Genomic DNA, 23,399 nt, shown 5'->3' on the forward strand with positions numbered 1-23,399 from the left:
ACAAAACATGTCACACTCGTAAAACGAATGCATATGACGAGGAACGGTATCTGTTCACTATAATGGCAGGCTAATGCTTTTGATTAAAATGGATAAAAGTCAATGCTTTGTCATGCTCCCTCATTAAAAGAATACTGACATAAAAACATCCTTTCAACAAAAACACAGCTTCTATTTGTGATGGGGCATGGTTTGTTGAATTTCAGCATCCCAACAAAAGGCCACGTCTGTGTGTGGAGCAGCTCTACTCACAGCCACCTGGCTTCTCTCTCACTCTCTTTTGTATTTCAGGATTTATTCAACAAAACCCTGAAAACTGGAGCGCTGCAAAAAGCTAAACTGACTTTTCAGGTTTTAATGGGAGAGTAAACAGCGGTACAAAGCATAAAATTAATTGATTGTTTAGCAACAAGGAGTCTGTGTTATCACGTTTCCCTGGTAACATGAAATTATTGTCTGGTTGCTTAGATGAATTGAAGCAAAACAGCCTTTAATTCATACCAACTCTATTATATATTTTTTTCAGGCAGGAGAGAAAAAAAATCAATTGAAAGGGACTCTTATGAGCAGCCAGAGCAGACTTATGATCAATAATTATTGCAAACAGGGATACAGTGTCTTGATTTGATTGCTTCGGGTTTGACGTTCAAACACACAGAATGCTCATATTTATAGAAAAAATGCTCAGATGATGAACAGCGTTGCCGATATCTCAATTTTAGGTTGCGGGGGCCATTTCACGTTAGTTACATGCAACATAAACTCCAAAACAAAATGGAGGTTTTGGGTGAACGATTGGTCAAGGTCAATTAATAAGACAAAAACATCCCGCTGTGACTCATCTCACTCCTGGGTCCACCGTCGCTTATGTCCGTTTAATGAACGTCGTACAGTAGTTTCACACAAATGTTCAATATATTGCCATTTCACCAAGCAAGGTCAACCAGTCGATGAGTGTTATTTTTATACTCTGACAGTGAAAAATCCAGTCTGGGTGTCAATCGCCCATTCAATAGATCTGCTTCCTTTGCTGTAAGCAAGCAAACCAAAACATACTGCTCATACTATTCATTGTGTTCCCTGTGGGTTGGTCTGTCAAATTGCACACAAACCCTCACATTTGTGCTGGTTTTTAAAGAGGAACAAGCTGTGGGACAAAAAGAAAAAAGAAACATTGAGAAGTTTTGAAGGGTCTGGGAGTGAGTACATTAGAGGAACCTATTCATTACTCCAGCCTATGCTGGCTGACAGGCCTCTTCTACATTAATATCAATTATCGTCTGATAAATTGCGCAAAGCAGTCGGCACCACTCCGGTTTTCGTATATATTTTAACCGTGTTGTCAAACGTACTAGTGTTGTACGTTCCTAACCCATCCTCAGATTTGCAGTTTTAGCTGAGAGCTGCCATTTTCAACATTTTTTTTCAGCAACTGACACACAGTGTCATATTTCCTGGCTTTGCCCAAACCAGCTGTCAGCTATTGCGGGCTTAAACTCTTCACTTGTGTCTCAGGTTCTCTCGGGTCAAAACTAACAGCATGCTAGGCGAGTATACGTATACGCATATTTCTCACACTTGGTAAATTCAGGCGTATTCCACATGCAGAGGACTGTTTGATTAGCTCCACCCAAATATTTTATGACCTTATAACTTTGTTTAAACAAAACGGTCTGTTCATCTCTCTTCCTGTCTTTTTTTTTTTCTCTTCTCCCCCCATCTCTCTTTTTCGCTGTTATCCTCTCTCTGGGTAGTATTCAAAGACAGATATAGCAACAATCCTTATTGATCTAATCTGTTTACCGCATGCTATTTTCAACAGTTCTATCGAAAACTCCCTCCCTCTGCAAACCCACCGCCACCCACCGCTCTACCCCCGTTTGCCTGACCTACATGGCGGTCACATGGCCTGGTTCCCTGGCCTGGCATTTTATGGAAAATCAGCGGGTGAGATAAAGCCGCAAGGTTTTAAGTGTTATCCTCTCTATCCTCTCAAGAAGGCTGGTGTTGAAAGAGGCACCACTGTCACAAGTTAGGCCAATTTTGGGCCGCCCATGAAAGCTTTACTTCCACTATTGACCTCCAGTAGAGTTTGACTGGATTTGGTTGGTTTCTGTTCAGGATTTTTGCCTTCATGTTACTGTTTGTCCTTTTAGGGATAGTTTACACCAAAAAGAAAATTCTGTCATTATTTACTCACCCTCATATGCTTCCAAACCAGTTTGAGTTGTTATATATATAAAGTTGTTTTTAATAAAGTGCTGATCACTTTTTTTTCATGCAATGTAAAAAAAAAAAGAAAGAAAAAAAAAGTTTTAAGTTTTGAATATTTACATTTTTTTTTTTAAATTTCTCTATGCTCACCAAGGCTGCATTTATTTATTCAAAAATACAATAGAAACAGCAATATTTTGAAATATTATTACAGTTTATTACAATGTTCAAAGCATTCATCATTACTCCGGTCTTTAGTATCACATGATCTGTTAGAAACCATTCTAATATGCTGATTTTGCGCTCAAGAAACATTTCTTATTTTTATCAATGTTTAAAACAGTGGTGCTGCTTAATATTTTTTGGAAACTCTGGTACATTATTTTTTTTAAATATAATGCATCCTTGATGAATAAAAGCATTAATTTCTTAAAAGAAATATATATATAATATATATATATATATATATATATATATATATATATATATATATATATATATATATATATATACACACACATATGGTAGTGCATATTAGATGGTTTCAGAAGACTTGGAATATATTTATATATATTCTTTTGGTGCTGTTTGTTTTGCTATTTATGTATTCACTTTAATTTTATTGAGAAGAGCAGCCTAGATTTTCTTCAAAAAATTGTTTTCTGTCTGTTCCATGGATAAAGAAAGTAATGTGTGTTTAGAACTTTTTTTACTTTTGGGGGGTGAACTGTACTTTTAAAACCCATTCAGACTGTAGTCTATATTGATTTCCGTCTAGTATAGGTGAACCAGCGTTGGATGATGTCAGTGCCAAGCCAGTGGCTAAAGTCCAGGCTAGAGCAAAGCAGCCAGTGCTGAGGGCTTGCTTTCACGCAGTGACCGAGTCCCCTTCACACTGTCGTCTGCCTGTAAATTTTCTGCTGCCCTTGCTGTTCAGCCAATTACACCAAAAGAGCTTTAGCGATTTTTTTTCCCCCCCTCTTGTCGGCATTTATATATTTATTTATTTTACAGACAAATGCAAAGCATCTCTGAAGGTTAAAAAAATGCTGAATTTCACTGTGCCTATAATATAAACTTTTTTCTGCTCCTTAGCTCACAGTAGTACTGATCAATAGATGTCAGCTGTGCTTGCTACTTTCAGCAAGCATTTGTGTTACATAAATCAACTCTACCATGCTTTTATTTTCAAATTTAGATTTATCCAACTTGTTGAGTTTCTTTAAAGCAGCAAATAAGTAATTCTATTACAAGCTAACCTATGCCATACAATGATATAAAACTGTTGAATAAAAACACTAATATGCTGACAAAGTGTATGGAAGAAGATGAATAAGTTTAGCAGAACATTTGCGCCTGTCCATGCAGTTTTTTTCAAATATTGAAGGTTAGAGATTGTTAATGCATGTTTGTGGTCAAAGTGAAAGGCTTGGGTTGCTTGTGTTTGGTCAACTTAAAAAAATATTAACATTGTGTCAGTGGTGAAAAGTAGTATAGTCTAGTGGTATAGTCTGCCTGGTGGAGTGACAGGCTTCTTGTTTTCTACCTTTGCTGAGTTCTGATTTGTCTGTCCAGCTGATGATGATCATCTTTGTTCTTCTTTTTTCACTCAGTTGCTCATAAGGGGCCTCTCATCTGAGGGAGGGTAGTGTTTAACTTCTTAAAAAGCCTTTTCTTTATGTGAACTGCCATGTTGGCACTGTTCCTTAAATAAAGAATTAAAGGCTCATTTCCTCCTGAACACGTCTATTTGTAGATTGTTCTTTCTAGTGCTTCAATGATGTCGATACTGAACTGCCTTTTTAGTGGACTGCATTTTAACCTCTTCTGTTTGGAGCACAAATACATAGCCACACTGTATACCATTACAGCAAATATATATGTATATATATATATATATATATATATATATATATATATATATATATATATATATATATATATATATATATATATATATATTAGTAACTACAAATTATAAAATCAAAAATAGTTACATATAGATTTTAAAATATAGTTGCATAAATATATATATTTGCCATTTATGTCATATGTAACATATACACTGTGTAAAAAAAAAAAAAAAAAGTTGCCTTAAATTTTTAAGTACAATCAACTTGAGTGTTTTCTCTTGAAATCTTGAAAGTCATTTAAACTTAAATTACATTAAACTGACTTAAAAATGAGCTGAATCTTGTATAACTTTTTTTGATGAGTTGAAATATATTTTTGGTCAGATTTTTTTTCCTTGTATGAGTTCTGAATATGTTTCTCATCTTCTTGAGAACAGTTTATTGCTTTGTAGTCTTTAATCAAAATTTTGGTCTGCCTCTGAAACAACTTTCTTTTTTCTGTAAAGTATGCAGAGAAAAGGAAAGAGCTTCATTTGGAAAGGTAAACAAGAAAATTACCCAGTGGGTTTGTAGTTGGCGTCCTTAAAGATTTATGCTACATTTTAAATTAAAATTTTCCTTGTCTCCATATTAGAAAAAGAAAGAGTTGTAAAGTTAGGTTAGTGTTGAATTTTTAATAATTACAGAGGAAGTATCCAGGCAAACAACGGGGGAATAATAGAGAATAAACAGCAAGAAATGTGCAGCGTAGAAACACGCTAGATGCTTTTCTAACTAGCTGAGAGTGGCGCTCAGGGTATTAGCACAGGTTGCAGTTAGTCGTTCCGGGACTAACTCAGGTCTGGACTGGGTGCTGGGAGCTCCATACCATCTGCATTTTGCTGTTAACGCGCCTTCACATCCGTGGGAGGATTAGTGGAAAATCCCCAGGTTTTTTCAACCAGTTGACAAATATCAGATTTGTCTCTAAAAATTAGCTCCATCCATATCTCCCACCATATGACACACAAAAAAGATTAGCTTTAATACCCAGCCAGCTTGAGTGTGGAAAAAAAGCAGATTAAAGTTTCAGTTTAGTAATATTTACCGAGCCTCTTCTATCGGATCCCAGCTCGACATCGGGCAGAGTCTTCCAGAAGCCGCACTCCCCCACACCCGCGCTCTCTCTCTCTCTCTCTCTCAGACGGCAAGATGTTTGTCTAGCAACAATTAATGCCAATATTTATCTAATTCATCATTGCCCAATCCAGTGCCTGAAGGTTGTCTTTTTAGGATATGGCTTTTAAACAAACACAGGGAGCAGTTAAAGAGCGTTAAGTGAATAAAGACAGCAGGTGTCCTTTCATACAGAGCTTTGTAGTCCTCCCAGGCTGCTGTGCTGTTGTTTTAGCCGCCCATTGGCGTGGAGTAGGGGGTGGCTGGGAAACGGGCCTAGTAGGTGACCCGAGACCCCTCTACTGTCCCATTGTGAGCACTTTTGTGGAAAGGTAGCAGCAGCGTTTGATGTCACTTTAAAAGAGTAAGCCCTTTCGCATTATGGCACGCCGTGCTGAAACCCATTCATCCGTAAGTTTGACGCAAATTTACTGTTTATAAATTTGTGTTATGATATACCGAGCTTTCAGCGGGTAAACATAATTTAAAAGGCGCATTTCACATCACCTAGAAAAACAGCCTTTATCACATATTCCTGCAAAAAGAATTATCGCAGGGAAACAAATTGATGCCCAATGAGGCAAGTTGCAAGGATATTGGTTGCGCACGCACGACTGAACCCCCACAGCTGTCATCGTTAGCAGGTACGGAGGATTTTAGCGTATTCTGCAAGCATTTGCTCAGTCAATATGTTTCTCTTTGCCATTTAATTATCGTACTCGTGATCATGGCGTCTAGGGGGGAGAACAGGGCTCGGATCCACCTGCACACAGGATACTGGCTCGCTGCTCTCTTCCTGGACCACCTCCATACCCAGAGGTTGACTCTTCAATGCAGGAGCCCATAAATGAAATTAAGGTGTCAATTAGTCAATTATGGCGTAATAACTCGGAGGGCAGACGTTTAGAAGCAGAGCGTACCTCAGCTAAGTTCATTTCCTCTGGTCCAGGAGTCCTCCGTCCTGGCTGCACGTCACTCTTCCACCCAGAGCCGCTGAATAAGGCCTCTGCTCAGTTAATTTTATTTTCCGTCGGGTATCTTTTTTGGATCGACAATTTCCTCTGCTGGTTTTATTTCGAGTCGCATTTATTTATTTATATTTATGTTCCTGCCCCCTCCAATGCAGGGATGTACTTTTTTCTTCCCCAATTTGGCTTTAGAGACTTTTATAATTTAGTAATTAAAATCTTTGATAGGCTTTTGAAATTGCATCTAATTGAATTTAATGGGGAGATGAATTTCAATTTTATTTGATTACCGGGACCCCTGGCATAGGTATTTATGGAAAAAAACTCTACAAAAATATGCTGTGTGGGCTAAGATGGCATAATAAAATTAGAGGTAATCAGATTTCTCTGTCATGAATTTCGCTCTAATTTCACTATAATTTTCCATTAGATAGCTAGTTTACAAATATTTGCTCATCTGCGATGGGAGAAGCTATCTGTCTAAAATGATTATGGTCAGGGCCTTCAGAAATGTGGCCCTTTCTCTCATTCCCTTTTAAAACCAGATTGCGAGAGACCGAAATTAGGAAGATTACATTATGACTGTCTGCATCCGGGAGAGATACTGAAATGTAATGATGAGAGGCAGGGGATGAAAGCTGCGTCAAGACAAATGTTTGTACTTTTAAGTAATGTTTTTTAAGTGAACTGGACATTTCAGCCTACCACCAGATAGATGTGCACCTTTTTTTTTTTTTTTTTTTTTTTTGCTCCTTAGATCACAGGAACATGTTTAACCTTTATTTCCAGGCACATTTTCATTTGTTTGCAAAACGACGAAAGGCTAATTTAATGAAGATATTTTCATTATAAAGATCACTGCCACAAGTCGGCCAATTAGTTTATGATAAGTAACTTCTGACCGCTCCTTTTGGAGATACACTCCCATTTTGGTATGCAAGACATTCACCCCCAGAAAAATAAATATATAATGCTATCCAAATAGACGTGAGGGGGAATAATATCCAACATCACAGGCTTCACTAGAACAATACAAGGGCAAATGCTTTCTCAGGCCTTCTTTTCAAGCCACTGCAGCAGACTCCAGATTTGTCATATTCAATTTCCTGTCAATTTCACAATTGAGATTTGAGAGGGGAAAAAAGCTCTATTTTAAACCTCTGTGGGAAAGCTTCTTTTTCAGGCCAGAGAGATGATGATGATGATGGCAGTGGTGATGATGCTCCCTCTATTTTGTGACGCCCTCCACCTCACAGTTGTCCACTTGGTCTGTGCCGTCCCACTGGCTGAGACAGCGAGAGGGTTCAAACACAATCTAACTCCCAGCAAAGGTCAGTTTTCTCACTCCGCATGGCCCCGGGCCCTAGGCACAAAAGCCCCTCAATTCACATCTTTCAACTGGGCGCTGGCTTTTGTCCCGGCGGAGCGAGGTGCTCGGAGCGGGCGGCCATCAGACCAGTCCCTCCTGGAGTGCGCGGTCAGGGGCAGCTAAACGTCTGGCTCCTGCATCCCTTTGACGGATGCAGCCCTGCCATGTCACAGTCCCCCCTCCCTGTTCACCCCCATGCCCTGAGCATACCATCATAATGGGCCACATCAAACGCCATTCAGCTCCTCTCCGAGAAACAGAAATGGCAGCGAAAAGAAAAATGATCTGCGACCACTGGCCGTTGCCTACCGTACAAAGCGTTCCACTCGATCGGTGCGCGTCTCGTTGTGCGTCTTGTTACGGTGTCAGTCAGCGCTTTGAAAGCGCTCGACACGTGTTGCTGTACTAATTCAAAAATGTCCCGTGCATAAAGGTGGCTTTATGCTGTTTTGTTGCAAAACTTTTGTGAAGTTGGCAGAGGCCGACAGGCGTGGTGCATCTGCTGATATTTTGATGTTTAGGGTTTTCTCTGGAATGTCTTGAAGATACTTGATGACTGACTAGCTCTTCCCTTCTGGATTAATGAGTTTAAGGTGGGAACATTTTGCCATTGTTGTTTTATGACTCATCCGTATAATCACTAAATCAACCAAAACCTGTTTTATGCTCACAAATGAGATGTAGCAGTTAGCAAACAGGAACTTGGGATTGACTCATTTCTCACAGTTATGAGACAGTACTCAGAATATGCATTTCCCCTTTTCATTGGTCCTATTTGTGAGTGCTTTCAAGAAATTAAGCTCATTTTGTTTTGGCCAAAACTTGGCGCTTCCTGCCTGGTGTTTACTCATATCATTTGCGGTTCAAGTTGCAAATGGAAATATTTCCAAAGTCGACTGTGTTTAGATAGAAAATATGCTGAAAAAATGCTGTCCGGGTGCGCTTTTGCATGCCACAGCGGAAGAAACTGCCAGGCAAATAAGGGCTTTGTCTTATAAAGTATTCATTGTCACCTGGTAACGGCTGCCGTTTATCATTTCACCTGAAATTACAATGAAAACTGATACCTTATCAGGGGGACAAGCACATAGAGAGCAGGCAAAGATGAATGAAGAAGAGAAGGAGGGAAAAAGGGAGGGAGAAAAAGGGAACGGGGGATGGGACATGTAGGTTTTTTCCCTTCCTCGTAATATACTACCAACTGTTCCGAGGATAAGGTTACTTCACCATGTGAGCACTGTTCAATACTGATGTCTGTTTTTTTTTTTTTTTTATGAGATAACTTTAAAATATGCAATAAAATGTAACTTATACTGTCCTTTTTTCTTTTATGTAACCGCCCTCGTATTACATGAATTTCACTGGTATGCTTTTTTTTTTTTTTTTTGCAATATTCCACAAACTTCCTGTTTTCAGTAAATAACACTCATAAAATGAACTGCGATAGTCAAATGTTCAGTAGATCAGCGAGGGTCTTTCCCACAATGTGAGATTAACAACAACAAAAAAAAACAGAACACTTTGTTCATTTTAAAACGGGCGTGCTGTTATCATGAGAATCGCATGCAAAAATGTCCGACTAATATATCTAATGAGCTTGATATTTTCTCTGAGCCTTTGAGTTTTCCCTCCCTCCTCATTTTCATGGAATCGTGGAAGGCTCCTCCCCGAGAGACTTGAAAGGCTAGAAGAGCCCAAAGATGGGAAGGCCAGCCCACTAAGGGGAGGAAAAAAGTGTGCTCAGGTTCCTCCACTGCTGTAATTTCCTATCTGCCTATTCAGACATCGGCAACTGCTTGGTGTGTGTGCGTGTGTACAGGAGCAGAACCGTAGACCGAAAGAGAGAGAGAGAAAGAGAGATAGGCAGGAGGAGCAGGCGAGGAAGGGGCCGGCTCTGTATTCTCTCACCTACCCCCCGTCAAACCACAGGAGGGAGGGGCCAAGCCAAGCTGCCAATCAACCTCACTCGTGGCAGCCGGCATTATCTCTGCTACAAACTATTGACAGATTACATGTCAAGGAGTTTAGTACATGATTGAGAGCAAAAAAGGCGTTTATTGTCAACTTCTTTTAGTTTTGCTTTTCTCACAGACCAGCTTACATCTGATGATTTTCAAACAGAGTTCAGTAATATTATGAAAGTTACATGCTTGACAGGATTTAACTTCGACTACCCTGAATATGGTAAGTGACCCTCTTCTCTAACCTCTCTGTATGTGTGTGTGTGAGAGAGAGTCCATAGGTGAGTGTTTTAATGTAAAATATGCCCTGAACAGGGAAGTTTATCTTGTTTTAAATGCCGTGGACTGTCGCTGTGAGTTTACTGTACCTTTATTTATAACTGTGTGACAAGCCCCGAGAAGATGGCAGTGTTTAATACGATCACTCTGTCCCTGAGTCCTGTGTTTTCTTTTCTCACTTTACTCATGCCTCTCAGGAGGGGAAGAATTTAAGTAGACTACTTTCATTTTAAACCTGGAAGTGGTCGAGTTTATTTGCTCTGTTATTTAGACACAGCATATCACTCTTACCTACAGGCGTTCAGCGATGTTTGAAACTCATATATCTGTGTTTATTAAAGCCGTCCTGTTTGTCTGAGTGCAGGGGATTTTTTTTTTTTGTTGATGCCGATATTATATTATGAACGCACCGATGTGGCATAAACGTACATAGGCATGTAAAAATATCAGTGAAGTGACTGGTGTGGCCTAGGGGTTTGTTGCCAAGGGGACTGAATAAACAAAATGCTGTAGTAACGTTGTTTTGACACATGTAAGGGCACACAGAACAAATGATATCCCTCTCCTTTTTTCCTCGTTCCTCCATTTAGGGATATTATGAAATTGATATCAGTCATACTGTCCCATCCTGTTTCCTAATTTCCTCACCAAATAATCTGGCTTTGGGAGCTTTAGGTATTGTTATAAAATTAATATTAAAAATTCTGTTGTTCTAGCATAGTTAGTTTGTGTCTTGTGGTTTGAGTTTGTTGAATTTCTAGTCTCAAATAGTGTTCCTGGAAATTAAATTTTTTTAATACTTTTAATTTAGGCCGGAATTATAGTTTATTCACACACTTGTTTGTTTGGCTTTTGGTGTGTCTTTTTTACTTCATGCTGTTTAGGTAAAATTTTAGACTTGACTATTTGATTAGATATTGTGGTGTGTATATGCCATATGTTTATTTTAAAAAAAGATATTTTATCATTTAATAAAAAAAAAAAAAAAAAAAAAAGACATTGTTTTGTTTTTAGTTTTGAGATAGGACAGGATATTTAGCTAGTCAATAACCACGCTCTGTTTGTTTTTTAGCTTGGAAAATAAATACATAAGTGTATTTTAAAAAGTAGGTTTTGTCATAGCTGAAAAATTCAATCGATAATTTTAGTGTGGTTTTGATATGATATCTTCATGTCTTGGTGCCCTCAGGCAAGAAAGATTTTTTTTTTTTGACACTAATGAACAGTGTTTGTTCTAAACGATAAATGGTGAAAGATGAATTAAATTATGTTTGTAAAGAGCTCCTCTTCAACTTTCAGAAGTGATTTCAGATTTATGATGTCATATTTATCATAAACTTTTCACTTTTCAGAAACAGAATCACATTTTGCTTTCTGTTTTATTCTTATTCTAAATGAAACACACCCGAGATTTTAAAATCATTGTCATTTTCCTGTGTGCCCTCTCTTCAGATGACTGGAGTTATTTTATTACTCCACAAGCTTTTTTTTTTCTCCTCTGCGAGCGAAAACAGTTTTAGCCTCTGTCCACTTTGAGCACCTTTACCACTCATCTGCAAAATAGGATCAAATGAGGAGGAAAAATCAACCCAAGGTCTGCAGCCCTCAATAACCTTTATCACAATTTAGCAACAACCGAATCAATTTGATGTCTTAAGCAATAAAAAAGGCTGTTGCTGTCCTAATTCTGCAGCTCTTCGGATGACAGTAAATTTACATTTTTTAATTAAACTAGCTGGAATTTTTATGAGGGGGCTGGGCTATGCTAATGGGAATGTTGTGTGCCGCAGATTAACAGAGTTTTGAAGTACATTTGGAAGGGGGACATTAAAGGGGGAGAGGATGCTAGGCATCACATTTAACCCCTTTTATGCTTATTTTTCCTGAGGGACCCCCGACACACCCGACCGCTGAGAGAGGCAAGAGCGCTCTTTAGTGAAGGGGTGATCAGTGTTGCCATGTCAACTCATGCATGTTCTTTAAATTCTAATCTATAATTGATGACATGCACAGATCACATAGAAGAAAGGTGTGCTCTTTTTAGAAGGACTTCTGAAATGTGTTTTGTACAGCATAAGTCTTTTTTTTTTTAATATAATTTGTAGACTTTTTATCATTAGTCCTTTTTATATTAAAATATGACATAAAATGTCATTTATGTAATTATTTACATGTAGCTGTATTTATTTAAATTTTAGATTTATATATATCAAACAGTATTTGTTACACAAAATGCAGTTTATATCAAGTTAATGACCAAAAATTTAAATAAATACTATAGTTTGTTATATAAATATAATTTATGATAAATAGTACAATTAAGATTTAACTACTATAGTAGATGTACTTGCATTTTTTTGTTTCATTTCATACATGTTTGTCTTGTAAACAAAAGAAAGGCTATCAAAGACAGAGAGAGGGCGACTGAGTCTAGCTTGAGTTTCCCGTTCAGTCCCCGGCCCCCCACCTTCAAACTCTATGAACTTTGTCATCCTAATACCCCAACAGTCCCCCAGCTCACAGTCGGGCAAACGATAACGGAGGCTAATACAGGAACGGATCAATCTCCAGGCATGTGAACGTAATGCTTATGAGTTCTCTCTTCCCTTCCCCTCTCCTCTCCTCCTGTGCATTCATGCAGACACCAGACCCTAATTAAAACTTCAAAACCTTTCTGTCACTTATACACAGTAATGTTCTAATTGATACTGTGCTAGAAAAATTGTGGAATAATAGATTAATGAAAAATTTTTAAATTATTATTATTTGTACAAATACGCTGTTTTTGTTGTACATATATTATATATATATATATATATATATATATATATATATATTAAATATAAATTATTAGTAAATTATAGTTATTTAAATAGGAAAATGCTATATATATTTTTTCATATTAATGTAAACAAATATATCACAGTATTATGTCTTTGTGAATGAGCTGGAATATTATTTGAGTAATGATATAATTTCCCAGAATGTAATTTCCCTGACTGTAAGCAAATACAGTTATAAACATAGATTTCAGGTGAGTTGTGGTGTCATTTTCAGTAAAACAAAAGTGAACTGTACAAAGAAAGGGAAAAAAAGGTATTACTTTAAAGGTACTGGTGCTTCACAGGTCTTGTGGTTTAAGTTTTGCATCTCGCAAAAAAGCCTCTCATAGTGCTGCTACAGTATCTCCTGCCATCTACCTCACCTTTTGCAACAAATGTGCCACACGATTGAGAATTTCATGATCCGTTTTCTCCCCCTCTGTGCAGAGTTTTCGTGTTTTGGCACATCTGGTTACAAAAGTTGTGGAAAGATGGTCTTCTTCCTCTATGTGCTGGGTCTCGCAGAATGGCTTCATTTCACGTTTATGATCTTCCACATGAAATTCTAATTTCATGCAAAGTGGGGGAGACAAATAATCTGCGGCAGCTGATACGGCATATAAGAGGGGAAAAGAAGAATATGAAGAAGCAATTAGCACAGTGTGGAAGACTTTAGTCTGTTTGTCTGAAAGCTTGAGCTCCAATGGCCTCGAATGAAATTTGCATGCTCCGCTTATCGGCGCTCCCTTATTATGCCGTCTGAAAGGAAGATTAAGCCGGTACAAAATGTGGCGACTAATCCTTTTAAATGTGGCAGGGGTCTTTAAGGTGTGAACAACCCTGTAGGCAGGTTTCAGGCAGGGTTGTTAGAGGGGCTACCGCGACCCGCTCTTGACGGCTGAGTGCACGCTACAGGCTTCAGCCACTCTGACGAGTTCCTTTAGTCTGGCAGGAGCGGAGAACATCGGCTGGATTGCAGTTAAGGGACCGATTGGCCCGAGCTGATGGATGGTTTGTCTGTGCGCTAGCAGTCTTTAGCTCCTTATCTCAGACCCAAACAGAGAGGTCACATGGGGTGGTGCGGACGATAAGATTAGAGCATTGCTTTTCCGGTGGTCTTATGTGAAATCTTTACGCTATGTGCATGTAGCATTAATCTCTTGAAGTTTATCATGTGGAATTAGCAAGTTCCTCCTCGTCTAATCAGTCATAAAAACATTCACTTATTTGCTGTTGTTTTTTTTTTTTTTTCCCTCTGAAAAACAATCCTCGTATTTTTTTTTTTATTATTCTCCCAATGATAAGCAAGGGAAATGAACGTCTTTGCTGTTGCCTTTTTTCCTCAGAGATTGTTTGCATTAGAGAGCCACAGAGCTGATATCCTGTCCTCTCTGGTAATTGACTGCAAACAGGGGTGCTTGCGTTCGAAACCTCCCCTGCCGTGAATCCTCTGGTTGTGTGTGCTTTTGCCTGTGACATTCTATTCACTTGGGTCAGTAGCAGGCAGCAGCAGCAATAATTACAGTCTGTACATGATAAATCTGAAGCCCAGCTGTTGCGTTCTGTCACAGCCTACACACTAAACCGAGCGGAGAGGGAGAACAAGAGAGAGCAAAAGGGGGCTCAGGAGTTTGCTGTTTGACTGAATTTTTTTTTTTTAACTCCGTAACTTGATAGGATTACATGGTTCTTGGACCAACACCTGTTAAGAGGCTGTTAACAGAGCAGTTGGCAGTCTCATGGCTAAGCTTAGAGCTTTTTCAGACTCTTCTGTGTATCCTCTTTTGGGGTTTCTGTCTTTACAAGAGGGGTTTTGGTACTCAAGGCTGTTCTGCTCCGGCCCCAGACTTTTGTCAAGAGGAAAGGGGGGAGGCTAAGGTGTCTCTTTAGTTCATACCCTTATTCTGTATGAGAAAGCGGCTTCCACATTGGATAACAGGTGTGGATTTGGTATTCTTAAAACACTTCAACTTATGAAAATAACGACTAATGAAAATCTTTGCTTTCATTTTTATTTTATTTGTTTATTTTATTTGTATTTTTTACAAAAAAAAAAAAAAATATATATATATATATATAAATGACATATATATATATATATATATATTGGGGCCACTGTATATATATATATATATATATATATATATATATATATATATATATATATATATATATATAAAAAAACTAATATTATACTGTGTATAAAAAAATATTGTATATATATATATATATATATATATATATATATATATATATATATATATATATATACTGTATATAATATATATATATATTATATACAGTGGCCCCAAAATGTATTTGAACATTTTATACACACTTCAAATTGTCTTTGCTTTACATAACAAAACATATGTTTTTACATAACATAACTTATATATTTATATTATATATTAATATATATATATATATATATATATATATATATATATATATATAAACACACACACACACACACACATATCAAAGCACTGAAAAGTGGCATTTATTTATGGATAGCATAAGCACACTTTTCAAGCAAAATGTTTATATATTGTTCAAAATTAGGGTTTTTGGACATTTATAATGTCCATAATTAAAGTAATGATGTACACTTGTAATTACTTTGCTAGGAAACACATGAACTTGAGGGGAACTGACTTCATACACTGACTAAAAATCACCTTGAAACTAGTTTGTTAATAGTAATTGCAAAACTTTTTCTGAGAAGTTAGCTCATAGAAAAGACCTAGTATGATTTGTTTGCAGAATCCACTGGTTTTAATATGTTGTTATCCTAATGAATTTCACATTAACACATTTTAAGTGTCATAAAGTATCCAAACACCTTTTGTGGCTAATGTATATTTTTGGAACAACCAACTTACGAAATGAGTCAAACTCTGTACAAGCTATGTGGCAAACAAGTCACCTGACACCGGGCTTGTGTGCTATTATTTGTGCAATTTTATGTCCTATGAATCTATTCATACACACCATGAATGAAAGGGCATGTTGGGTTGTTGAAGGCAGCCTTCATTAAATAGTGTTCCAGCATGATTTAGATATTTTCCAGCACTGCGTAGACCATGACAAATGCCATGTTACAGCTTGCACAACCAGCAGAAATAGAATGAAAATACCTGTTCAAGTCTGCCCAGACTTTTTTGCAACTTTTTTTCTCCTTTATACCTTACATTATGCAATCTGTGGTGTAGATCCCTGGTATGTGCGGATTGTCTGAAAGCATAAGGCAAGGTAGGGGAGAGATAGAAAATGCTAATGGCTTGTTTATTTTGCCTGTACTCTGCTATCCTTGAATACCATATTTGGATTTTGTTAGTCTCACATACTGAGCTCAGACCCTTTCAGAGGGGTTCCAACACCTGTCCTGCCTATTGTGCCGGAATTTTCTATATTTGGCTTATAGTCAGACTCATTGGTTGGTACAAAGGGGCAACATTTGTCAAAGTTGAGGGTGAGAGAGAGAGAGAGAAAGAGAGACATTACCTTCTGTAGTGATTTGGTAGGCTTTAAAAAGGGACAAAAATAATTCCCAAAAATGTATTTCAACATTGTGTTTATAGCAATCTGCAATATATATATAGTAAATATATATTTATATTTATATTATCTATAGTTTTACAACATAACTCCTTAACTGTATTCCTGAAACTTGACAGTAATCTTATCTTAGAAAGGAGGAAAGAAATTTTAATAATCGTAATTCAGATGGATTTGATAGTCTTGATAAGTAATCAGAGTATCATGATAAATAAGGGAACATTATGACTTTAAAACAGCAGAGCACTGATTGTTCTGAAGGTGTCGTGTCCATTGGACGCCCATCTGAGCTTCTCTACAGAGTGAAATAACCTGCCCGGCCCTTAATTGTTTGGAAATATTGGAGGCCCCTTTTCACCTGCGTGTGCGCTCCCCTCTCCCCTGATTCATTTCAGAGACCGTCCTCGGCTGCTGGAAAATGGCGTTAATTTTTTTATTACCTGTTTGACTCTCCAGCCTTATTACTGTAGCCCCTTAATGTTCTCCGTAACCGTGGAAACCAGATGAATAAACGTCCGCAAAAGAAAATGAGATGATTAAACAGGTCATCCTTGCTAAACAAATTCGCTTGGTCGAGCGCAATTTGTGTACCAAGCGCCTGTCTTAACAGTTTGCTAACAAGGGGATTGTTTGCAAGGGTAACGGGAAGAGAGAGAAAAAACTATGGAATAATGATAAACTAGCTCTGAACATGAAATAATCTGTTTAGAAAAAAAAAAAAAAAAAGATAAAATATTATAGTTGGGAAAAATAAAGCAACTTAATTGTAATACTTCAGCTTAAAAGCCTGTGTGTGTGAATCTCTACGAGTTAGTTTGCCTTTGACATCTTTTTGCCCGTAGAAGGAATTTGCCAATGTGTTTAATGTTCACAAACATGTACATTTGGCTCAAGTGCACACATTACAAATCCTGCAGTATTTGAATGGTTATCTCCTATTTAAGGTATAGACTATACATGCCTGGAGGTATGTGGATAATATGTGAAGATTCATGTCCTAACGGACCGTCTCGTACAGAACACCTCCTGACTCCGTCTTCCGACCATTTAAGTTTTAATGTTTTCTCCTCCACCCTTCCTCTCTTCCTTTTCTCCCATAGTGGACTTGTTGTGACCTCTTTTATGCATATTTAACATGCAATATTTCATCTCACTATGATGGTTTGGTTGCTCTCATCCCTGTAAATAAGAGACTCGCCTTTGCCGATTTAGATATGTAAAGATAGGGCAAAATCCCAGGCCTGAATTAAAGCTGTGTCTGTGTTCGCATTGAGACCGCTAATGACAAACGGTGGCCATGCCGTGGTGATGTTGTTTATGGAAGTACGCCACTCAAGGGTGTTGGCTGTTTACACTCAAGCACCACTTTCCCTCATTCTTAAAAAATAAGCCCTCCCCCAATCATCTATGGCGTTCATTTCCCCCTGGCGAGTCATGGGGGTGTGGGTTGGTGCTGGATTTGAGGTCTTTCGGGGCGAGAGTATGGCACATTTTGAGAGAGTGCTGCTGCCCCAACGCTGGGGTGTGTGTGGCAGAAACTGAAAAGCACTCGTGCATTATTGATGTTTTAATTTGTGCAAATGCCCAAGTCTTTGTTAAGTGATTATGGAGCTGTAGAGATAAGAGACAGGTACTTTGGGCAGAAACAAGAGCTGGTGCCCACATTGTTGGCCTAGTTTTGGTGCATTAATCGGCAAGGTTCAGTAGAAAAATGTCAACGTGTCAAAGATTAAAAAAAGGAAAAGAAAAAAAACCTGTTGATCTTTTGTACTTTTTTTTCTCAACTACACCTCTCCCATTTATGGTACAGTTTTATAGGTCTTTTACATCCCTTATCAAAAATTATTTGATGTAAATATAATAGAACTGACCTGAAAAGCCCCATAAGCAAATATTGTGTGTGTCACGCCAGCAGCTGACCTTGGGAAAGAATGCAAAGTTATAATACCTTTCGCTAGAACAACAAACCCATAAAATAATGCTACACAAAGTGAGCTGGTTTAGGTAAATACGAGTGAAGGACTTCGCTTTTTTCAAACCGTGATTAACAGGAACATGAGATCATAAAGTTTTCCATGACGTGTCTCATTGCTGTTGTAACTGGCAGACGGTTTTCAAGCTCTATCATTGCTGTGCACAAATAAAGTGAATCAACAGGAAAAGTGGAATATTTTAATTATGCTGTCATTCAAAGCACACGCACAAGCCCAAAGTCGCTTTTTCAAATAAGAATTATCACGCCGTCAATAATGCTCGAGGGTGTTCGTGTTTTTTTGCTTTTTGTTTGTTTGTTTGTGTTTTCAGAAAAGGTGTGTGTGCCTGTTAAAGAACAGAGCGGTAGAAAGGCTGTAGTTATATAAATATATTTAAATATTTAAATGAACATTTTAAAAGAAGATATAATGTCTTAGATATATTCAAGCATCGCAAATATTCTAAGAGTATATTTGCAGTACTGTTCTGCATAGACACATATACTTCTATTGGACTTCTATTGCTTGATGTTCCCCAGTATTTGTCAGTTTTATCTAACTTCTGTATTCACTGACATCATATACAGCACATTTAAAGCATGTTCCCCATGAAATGAATCAATGTGCAGTTTGCTCTCATCGGCCGCAGCATGAATGAGGCCAAGAGAAACAAGCGTATGGCTGAAAGCTCTCGCAGCTTTAACAGGGAGCCTGTCTTTCATCCTGACCCACACACTCTGACACTCTTATAGACGCAGCGCTGGTGGCTACTTTCACTTACCGTGCTTGAAAGGCACTGGCCACGTCCCATTTGTGCTGAAATCTGCATTATATCTGTCTCATGAGGCCACTTGCTTAGTATGGGAATTGAAAAGAAATGATGTCTCAGGTGGGGTGAGACAAGGGAAGATGTTAGTTCTGAAATTTAGGGTTTCAGTTCGGTCTGCAGTCTGACCCTGCTTGAAAACAGAACGAAATGTCCTTCAAACTAAATAGGTACTTGAACCAATAGGGCTGAAATGAGTGTGCAGTAATAGACTTTATGAAATTTGAAAGCAGTATTTTGCAGAAGTAAAAGAAATCTCCCCTCCCTAGGGTGAAAGCCGATTCCGCACAGGAAAGTGAGCCTCTATTTTAACGTGTTTCTCTGTGACAGATGACATTTAGCCCATCTATTGGATCGCATGTCTCACATTATCTCTTATTTCACTAAACCCAGGCTTAATTAATAATTGATGCAAATGATATAATACCACTAATAGAGAAGAGATACATTAAGAATGATCCTCTAAATTAAATTTATTTTGTGATTTTGACTGAGAATAATAGATTGATTTTTGTTTGGGTTCATGCTAATTTTGCACAGAAGAAAAGAAAAAAAAAGTTAAATGTGGAATATTTCGCATGTTCATGTAAGTTTTGGCCACATATACGTGTTTGGTGGAAACTTGATTCACTTCTGGTAAGCAGGCACTGTATATTCTCAGCCTGAAATGTATACTGTATGTGGTGTGCATGTTGAGGCAGTAAAGGTTTTATTTGGTTCCTGTGCACCTAGAATGTTCTGCGCTTTCTCACCAGCTCACAAAGAGCGGCTATGTGCTGTAATTAACATTTCTGCAGACTTATATCACTTTGCCTGTATTTTGTAATCAGCAAAGGTTTTCTGAGGTGAAAATACTGACATATCCCAATAATTAGAGACTGAAGTACACTTTTTATGATGTGCATATTTCCCAACCAGGAACTGGGTGAGAAAGGGCTGAAGCGAGAGAAAAGATAGAAGAAGAGAAAACAACTCACATGTTTTGGCAAGTTGTTTTACATATCAACATTTTTTTCTCTCTCTGTATGCTTCGAAATTTGTTCTCTGTCAGTGGTGAGCTGCCATACAGAAGATGCATTAAAAGTGCCATAACTCGCATAACCCGGCCGGGCTAAAATCAATTGGAATGGATAGTTAAGCTGGCGCTAAAAATCAATGAGCAATTCATGTCCTTGATCATACTGTGTCATTTCTCTCAATGTTAGAGCTCAAAGCTTAGCAGAGCATGACCAGCCCTCCCCCTGCACATTACAATACATATATATCCATATTTCTTTATTTGTGTTCTAAATTTGTGCACATTTCTCTTGCAATACCTGATTTTGCAATCCTAGTGCACAGTTGTGCTGGCCCCTGCCACGCACAAGAAGAATATCCAGAGTAAGAGAAATCTTATCTGGCCAATCTGGGCTGAACTGGATGAGTTGCTATCTCAATCAAACACTTAAAAATAGCTGAGGGTCAAATTTCAATGATCATAGTCTTCTTGGCCTCTCAAAATGTTGCAATCAATTTGCATGGCATACCGAGCAATGGGAAGGCTACCCATCCGCAGGTCCCATAATGGAGGGCTGGGGGCAGGGACATGGCCAGACAGATTAGGAAGATGAAAAGTCAGTGTTTCAAAATAGTAATTTTGTCCTTATTAATGCCATTAGTGTAACAGTCAGCATGCATCAAATCAAAGGAGAAGAGGAGTAGCTCAGTCCCTTGTCTCGGCACTGTGACGGGACTGTGTCGAGAGCGATTTGAGCATTTTGTGTTGACGGGTGAGGGTCTGTTCTCTCTAGTCTTCGCTAAACAATGCTGTACGTCTTTCTGATATATTGTTTTTTGTCCTGCAAAGCTTCCATCACCAAAGTCATGAGTTTGATTCCAAGGGAAGGCAAGAAATGATGTATAAAAGGTATCAAATGTATACCCTGAAGTCACTTTGGATAAAATTTAAAATCGTTTAAATGTCACTAAATAACTTATTTTTGACCAGAAACTGCTTAAAAATCTGGATTTGGTGTAGAATTTACACTTTTCACTTCAATTTCACAAATAATTACAAAGAAACAGCAAGTAGCACATTAAATTAAACGTGACATTTTTAAGTAGTATTTTCTTTTAAAGTGCTCTCCAGTAGTCTGTTTTATTACAACTTCTTCTCTATATACAACTGTATACACCATGATCATATTCTAAAACCAAGCGATTCGTTGTTCTTTTTTTTTTTTTTTTTGATTTTGAGTTGACTAAACGTGAAATAATCTGAGATTACGGCACAAAATGATATCATTCACATCATCAGTTGTGTAATTATCATGCAAGAACGAGTGCAAAATGAAGGGACACGAATGGACACAGTCATCCACGACGGGTATGTGCTGCTGTTAATAACGCAGGCCTGTTATTGAACACAGTTGTGATAAAAGATGACTACAAATGACATTTCTGAGTCCAAGACCCGATGGAATCGATGTCTGTTAACAGGCTTGTGTCCACACGCTCATTTCAGAGAGAAACCCTTAAAGTCACCTCCTCCCGTTCGGCATTTGGCATGTGGTTACAGATATTTTTCACCCCCCTCCTTTTCTGTTGGTATAATTTGTTACGTGTTTGTGTAGCCTTTCGGAGAGCAGTTGTTTGGCACAACAGGTGTGGCTCTTGTGCCTTTTTTCTGACTAATGTTGCAAAGGGCACTCAGTCATACGGTGAATGCCTCGGATTTAAAGCAAGGGCCTTCAAACCAGTTGTCTTGTGGGATAGAAAAAGCTGGTGATCTGAGTGCACATGGGCAGTTGGCTCCCAGAGGTGAGATGTACTGGAGCAGCTGGGTCTTTTTTTGAAGGGGAGGATATTTTTCCCCTTGTTTCCAATAAGGCATAAATGAATGTTTGTGGCAACCGAGGCTGTGTAGTGTGCGCATGCCAGCGCGGAGTTCTTCTAGAAAGGCCACAGATCTTGCCAGGTTCTCAGAAAACAAATACTGGTTAGTGACATTTCTAATTCTTAGTGGTACGGTATAAAAATGATCATTTCAGACATGCCTGACGTCCTTCCTTCTGTGGAACACAAAAGAAGATATTTTTTTTTGAAAAATGTAGATTTTGACCACTGAGAAGTGATTGGATGATGAAAAGTTGATCCTTAGTGATCATCAGTCAAGAAAGTCGTTTGCAAGTAACATTTTGATTTGATTTCTTTAGAATACCACACACTTATTCATTGTATACAATAACTGCATTAAGAAAGTACATTTTATTTTCATGTTGCATTTATGTTATTGAAGTTTTTCTCTCTTTCAGTGTAACTCCAACAGGTTAAGTACAAATTCCTGTACATCTTTTTGGAAAAACACCTTTTAGTAGCTTCATATTTGCTTTACCGCTGTCCCTCTCTTGCATTCTCTCTCTTTTTCTCTCACTCACTCCCCCCCCCCTCTCTCTCTCAATCCATCTGCATCATGTCGATCTGTCAGGCTGCCAGTGTCTGTTCCAATTAGATTCCACTTAATACACGTAACCTCGATTAACACGCAATCAAGCTCAGATAAATCACATCCTTTAAGTCTCCCCCTCCGCCTCAGTACCGTTGCTGTGCATCACCCTATTTTCTCTGCAAGCACATACACTGTTTCAGATTCTATAAAGCCAATTTGATACTAGCATCTTGGAAACCTTTTTTCGAGTTTGCTCCGTCAAGATATATGTCTTAGTTAGCATCGAATATTTATCTTTCAGGGTAATACATTTTCCGTTTCGTTTCAGATTCAAAAGCTAATTGACGTGGGACGCATACCAAAAGAAAGTGTTTGGAGAATTACGTATGTGCGAGTAGATAATTCAAACCATTTATGAGCCAAAATGAAAAAAAGATAAATCAAACACAAGAAACACAAAAAAAAACAAAACAACCCAAGGCAATAGAAAGGCCTGCGCAGCACTCTGGAGTCTCGCTTTATGTCTCGCTTTATTAATCACGCTAAAAGTGCTAACATTGACATGTTTAACAGATTAGAGTTTTAATAACATGCCGGGTTAAAGTGCTGGCGCATCGGAGAAGATATCCTGTCTGACGTGAGCGGCACGGGTGCCTTGCGCTTCCCCTCCCTCGGCCGCGCGGCTCTCGCCGATGATAAACAGGGGCCGGGTGGAGCCAGAGGATTAGGACCTCACCTCCACATCACATACTGCTGGAGAGCCGCTCATTATTAACTTACACTACAGGGAGCCGCTGCCCTCGACCCAGCAGACTCACAACTCAGGCCGTAGCCCCTGAATGTAGTGAGATTATCGACGTATACATATAAATACCTGACTAGTTTCGTAGAGGTGCCACACTAAAGCGCCAAAGAGTTTCTGTAGGTGTAGGTGGATAATGGCTACTGGCCTGCACTGGGTAAATAGATCCAGGATTTAAAATAAATTAAG

The 23,399-nt window shown here is 38.3% G+C and overlaps 1 protein-coding gene across 14 annotated transcripts in view; it reads left to right on the plus strand.

Moving 5' to 3' along the window:
• casz1 (castor zinc finger 1) overlaps positions 1 to 23,399 on the plus strand; it is a 266,705-nt gene that overhangs the window by 176,728 nt on the left and 66,578 nt on the right. For 10 of the 14 annotated variants that reach the window (XM_067372059.1, XM_067372060.1, XM_067372062.1 and 7 more), the window contains one exon: positions 7,362 to 7,521. The exons of 1 other annotated variant lie outside the window; for it this stretch is intronic. In XM_067372059.1, the coding sequence (XP_067228160.1) occupies positions 7,383 to 7,521 (139 nt within the window). In that variant the 5' untranslated portion in view covers positions 7,362 to 7,382. Of the gene's footprint in view, positions 1 to 7,361; positions 7,522 to 9,351; positions 9,744 to 21,759; positions 21,781 to 21,937; positions 21,959 to 23,399 lie in introns of those variants that run through there. 3 more of the 14 variants (XM_067372067.1, XM_067372070.1, XM_067372071.1) reach the window with 3 other exon arrangements.

This window comes from Chanodichthys erythropterus, chromosome 20 (genome assembly GCF_024489055.1).
Source record: "Chanodichthys erythropterus isolate Z2021 chromosome 20, ASM2448905v1, whole genome shotgun sequence".
Classification (NCBI taxonomy): domain Eukaryota; kingdom Metazoa; phylum Chordata; class Actinopteri; order Cypriniformes; family Xenocyprididae; genus Chanodichthys; species Chanodichthys erythropterus.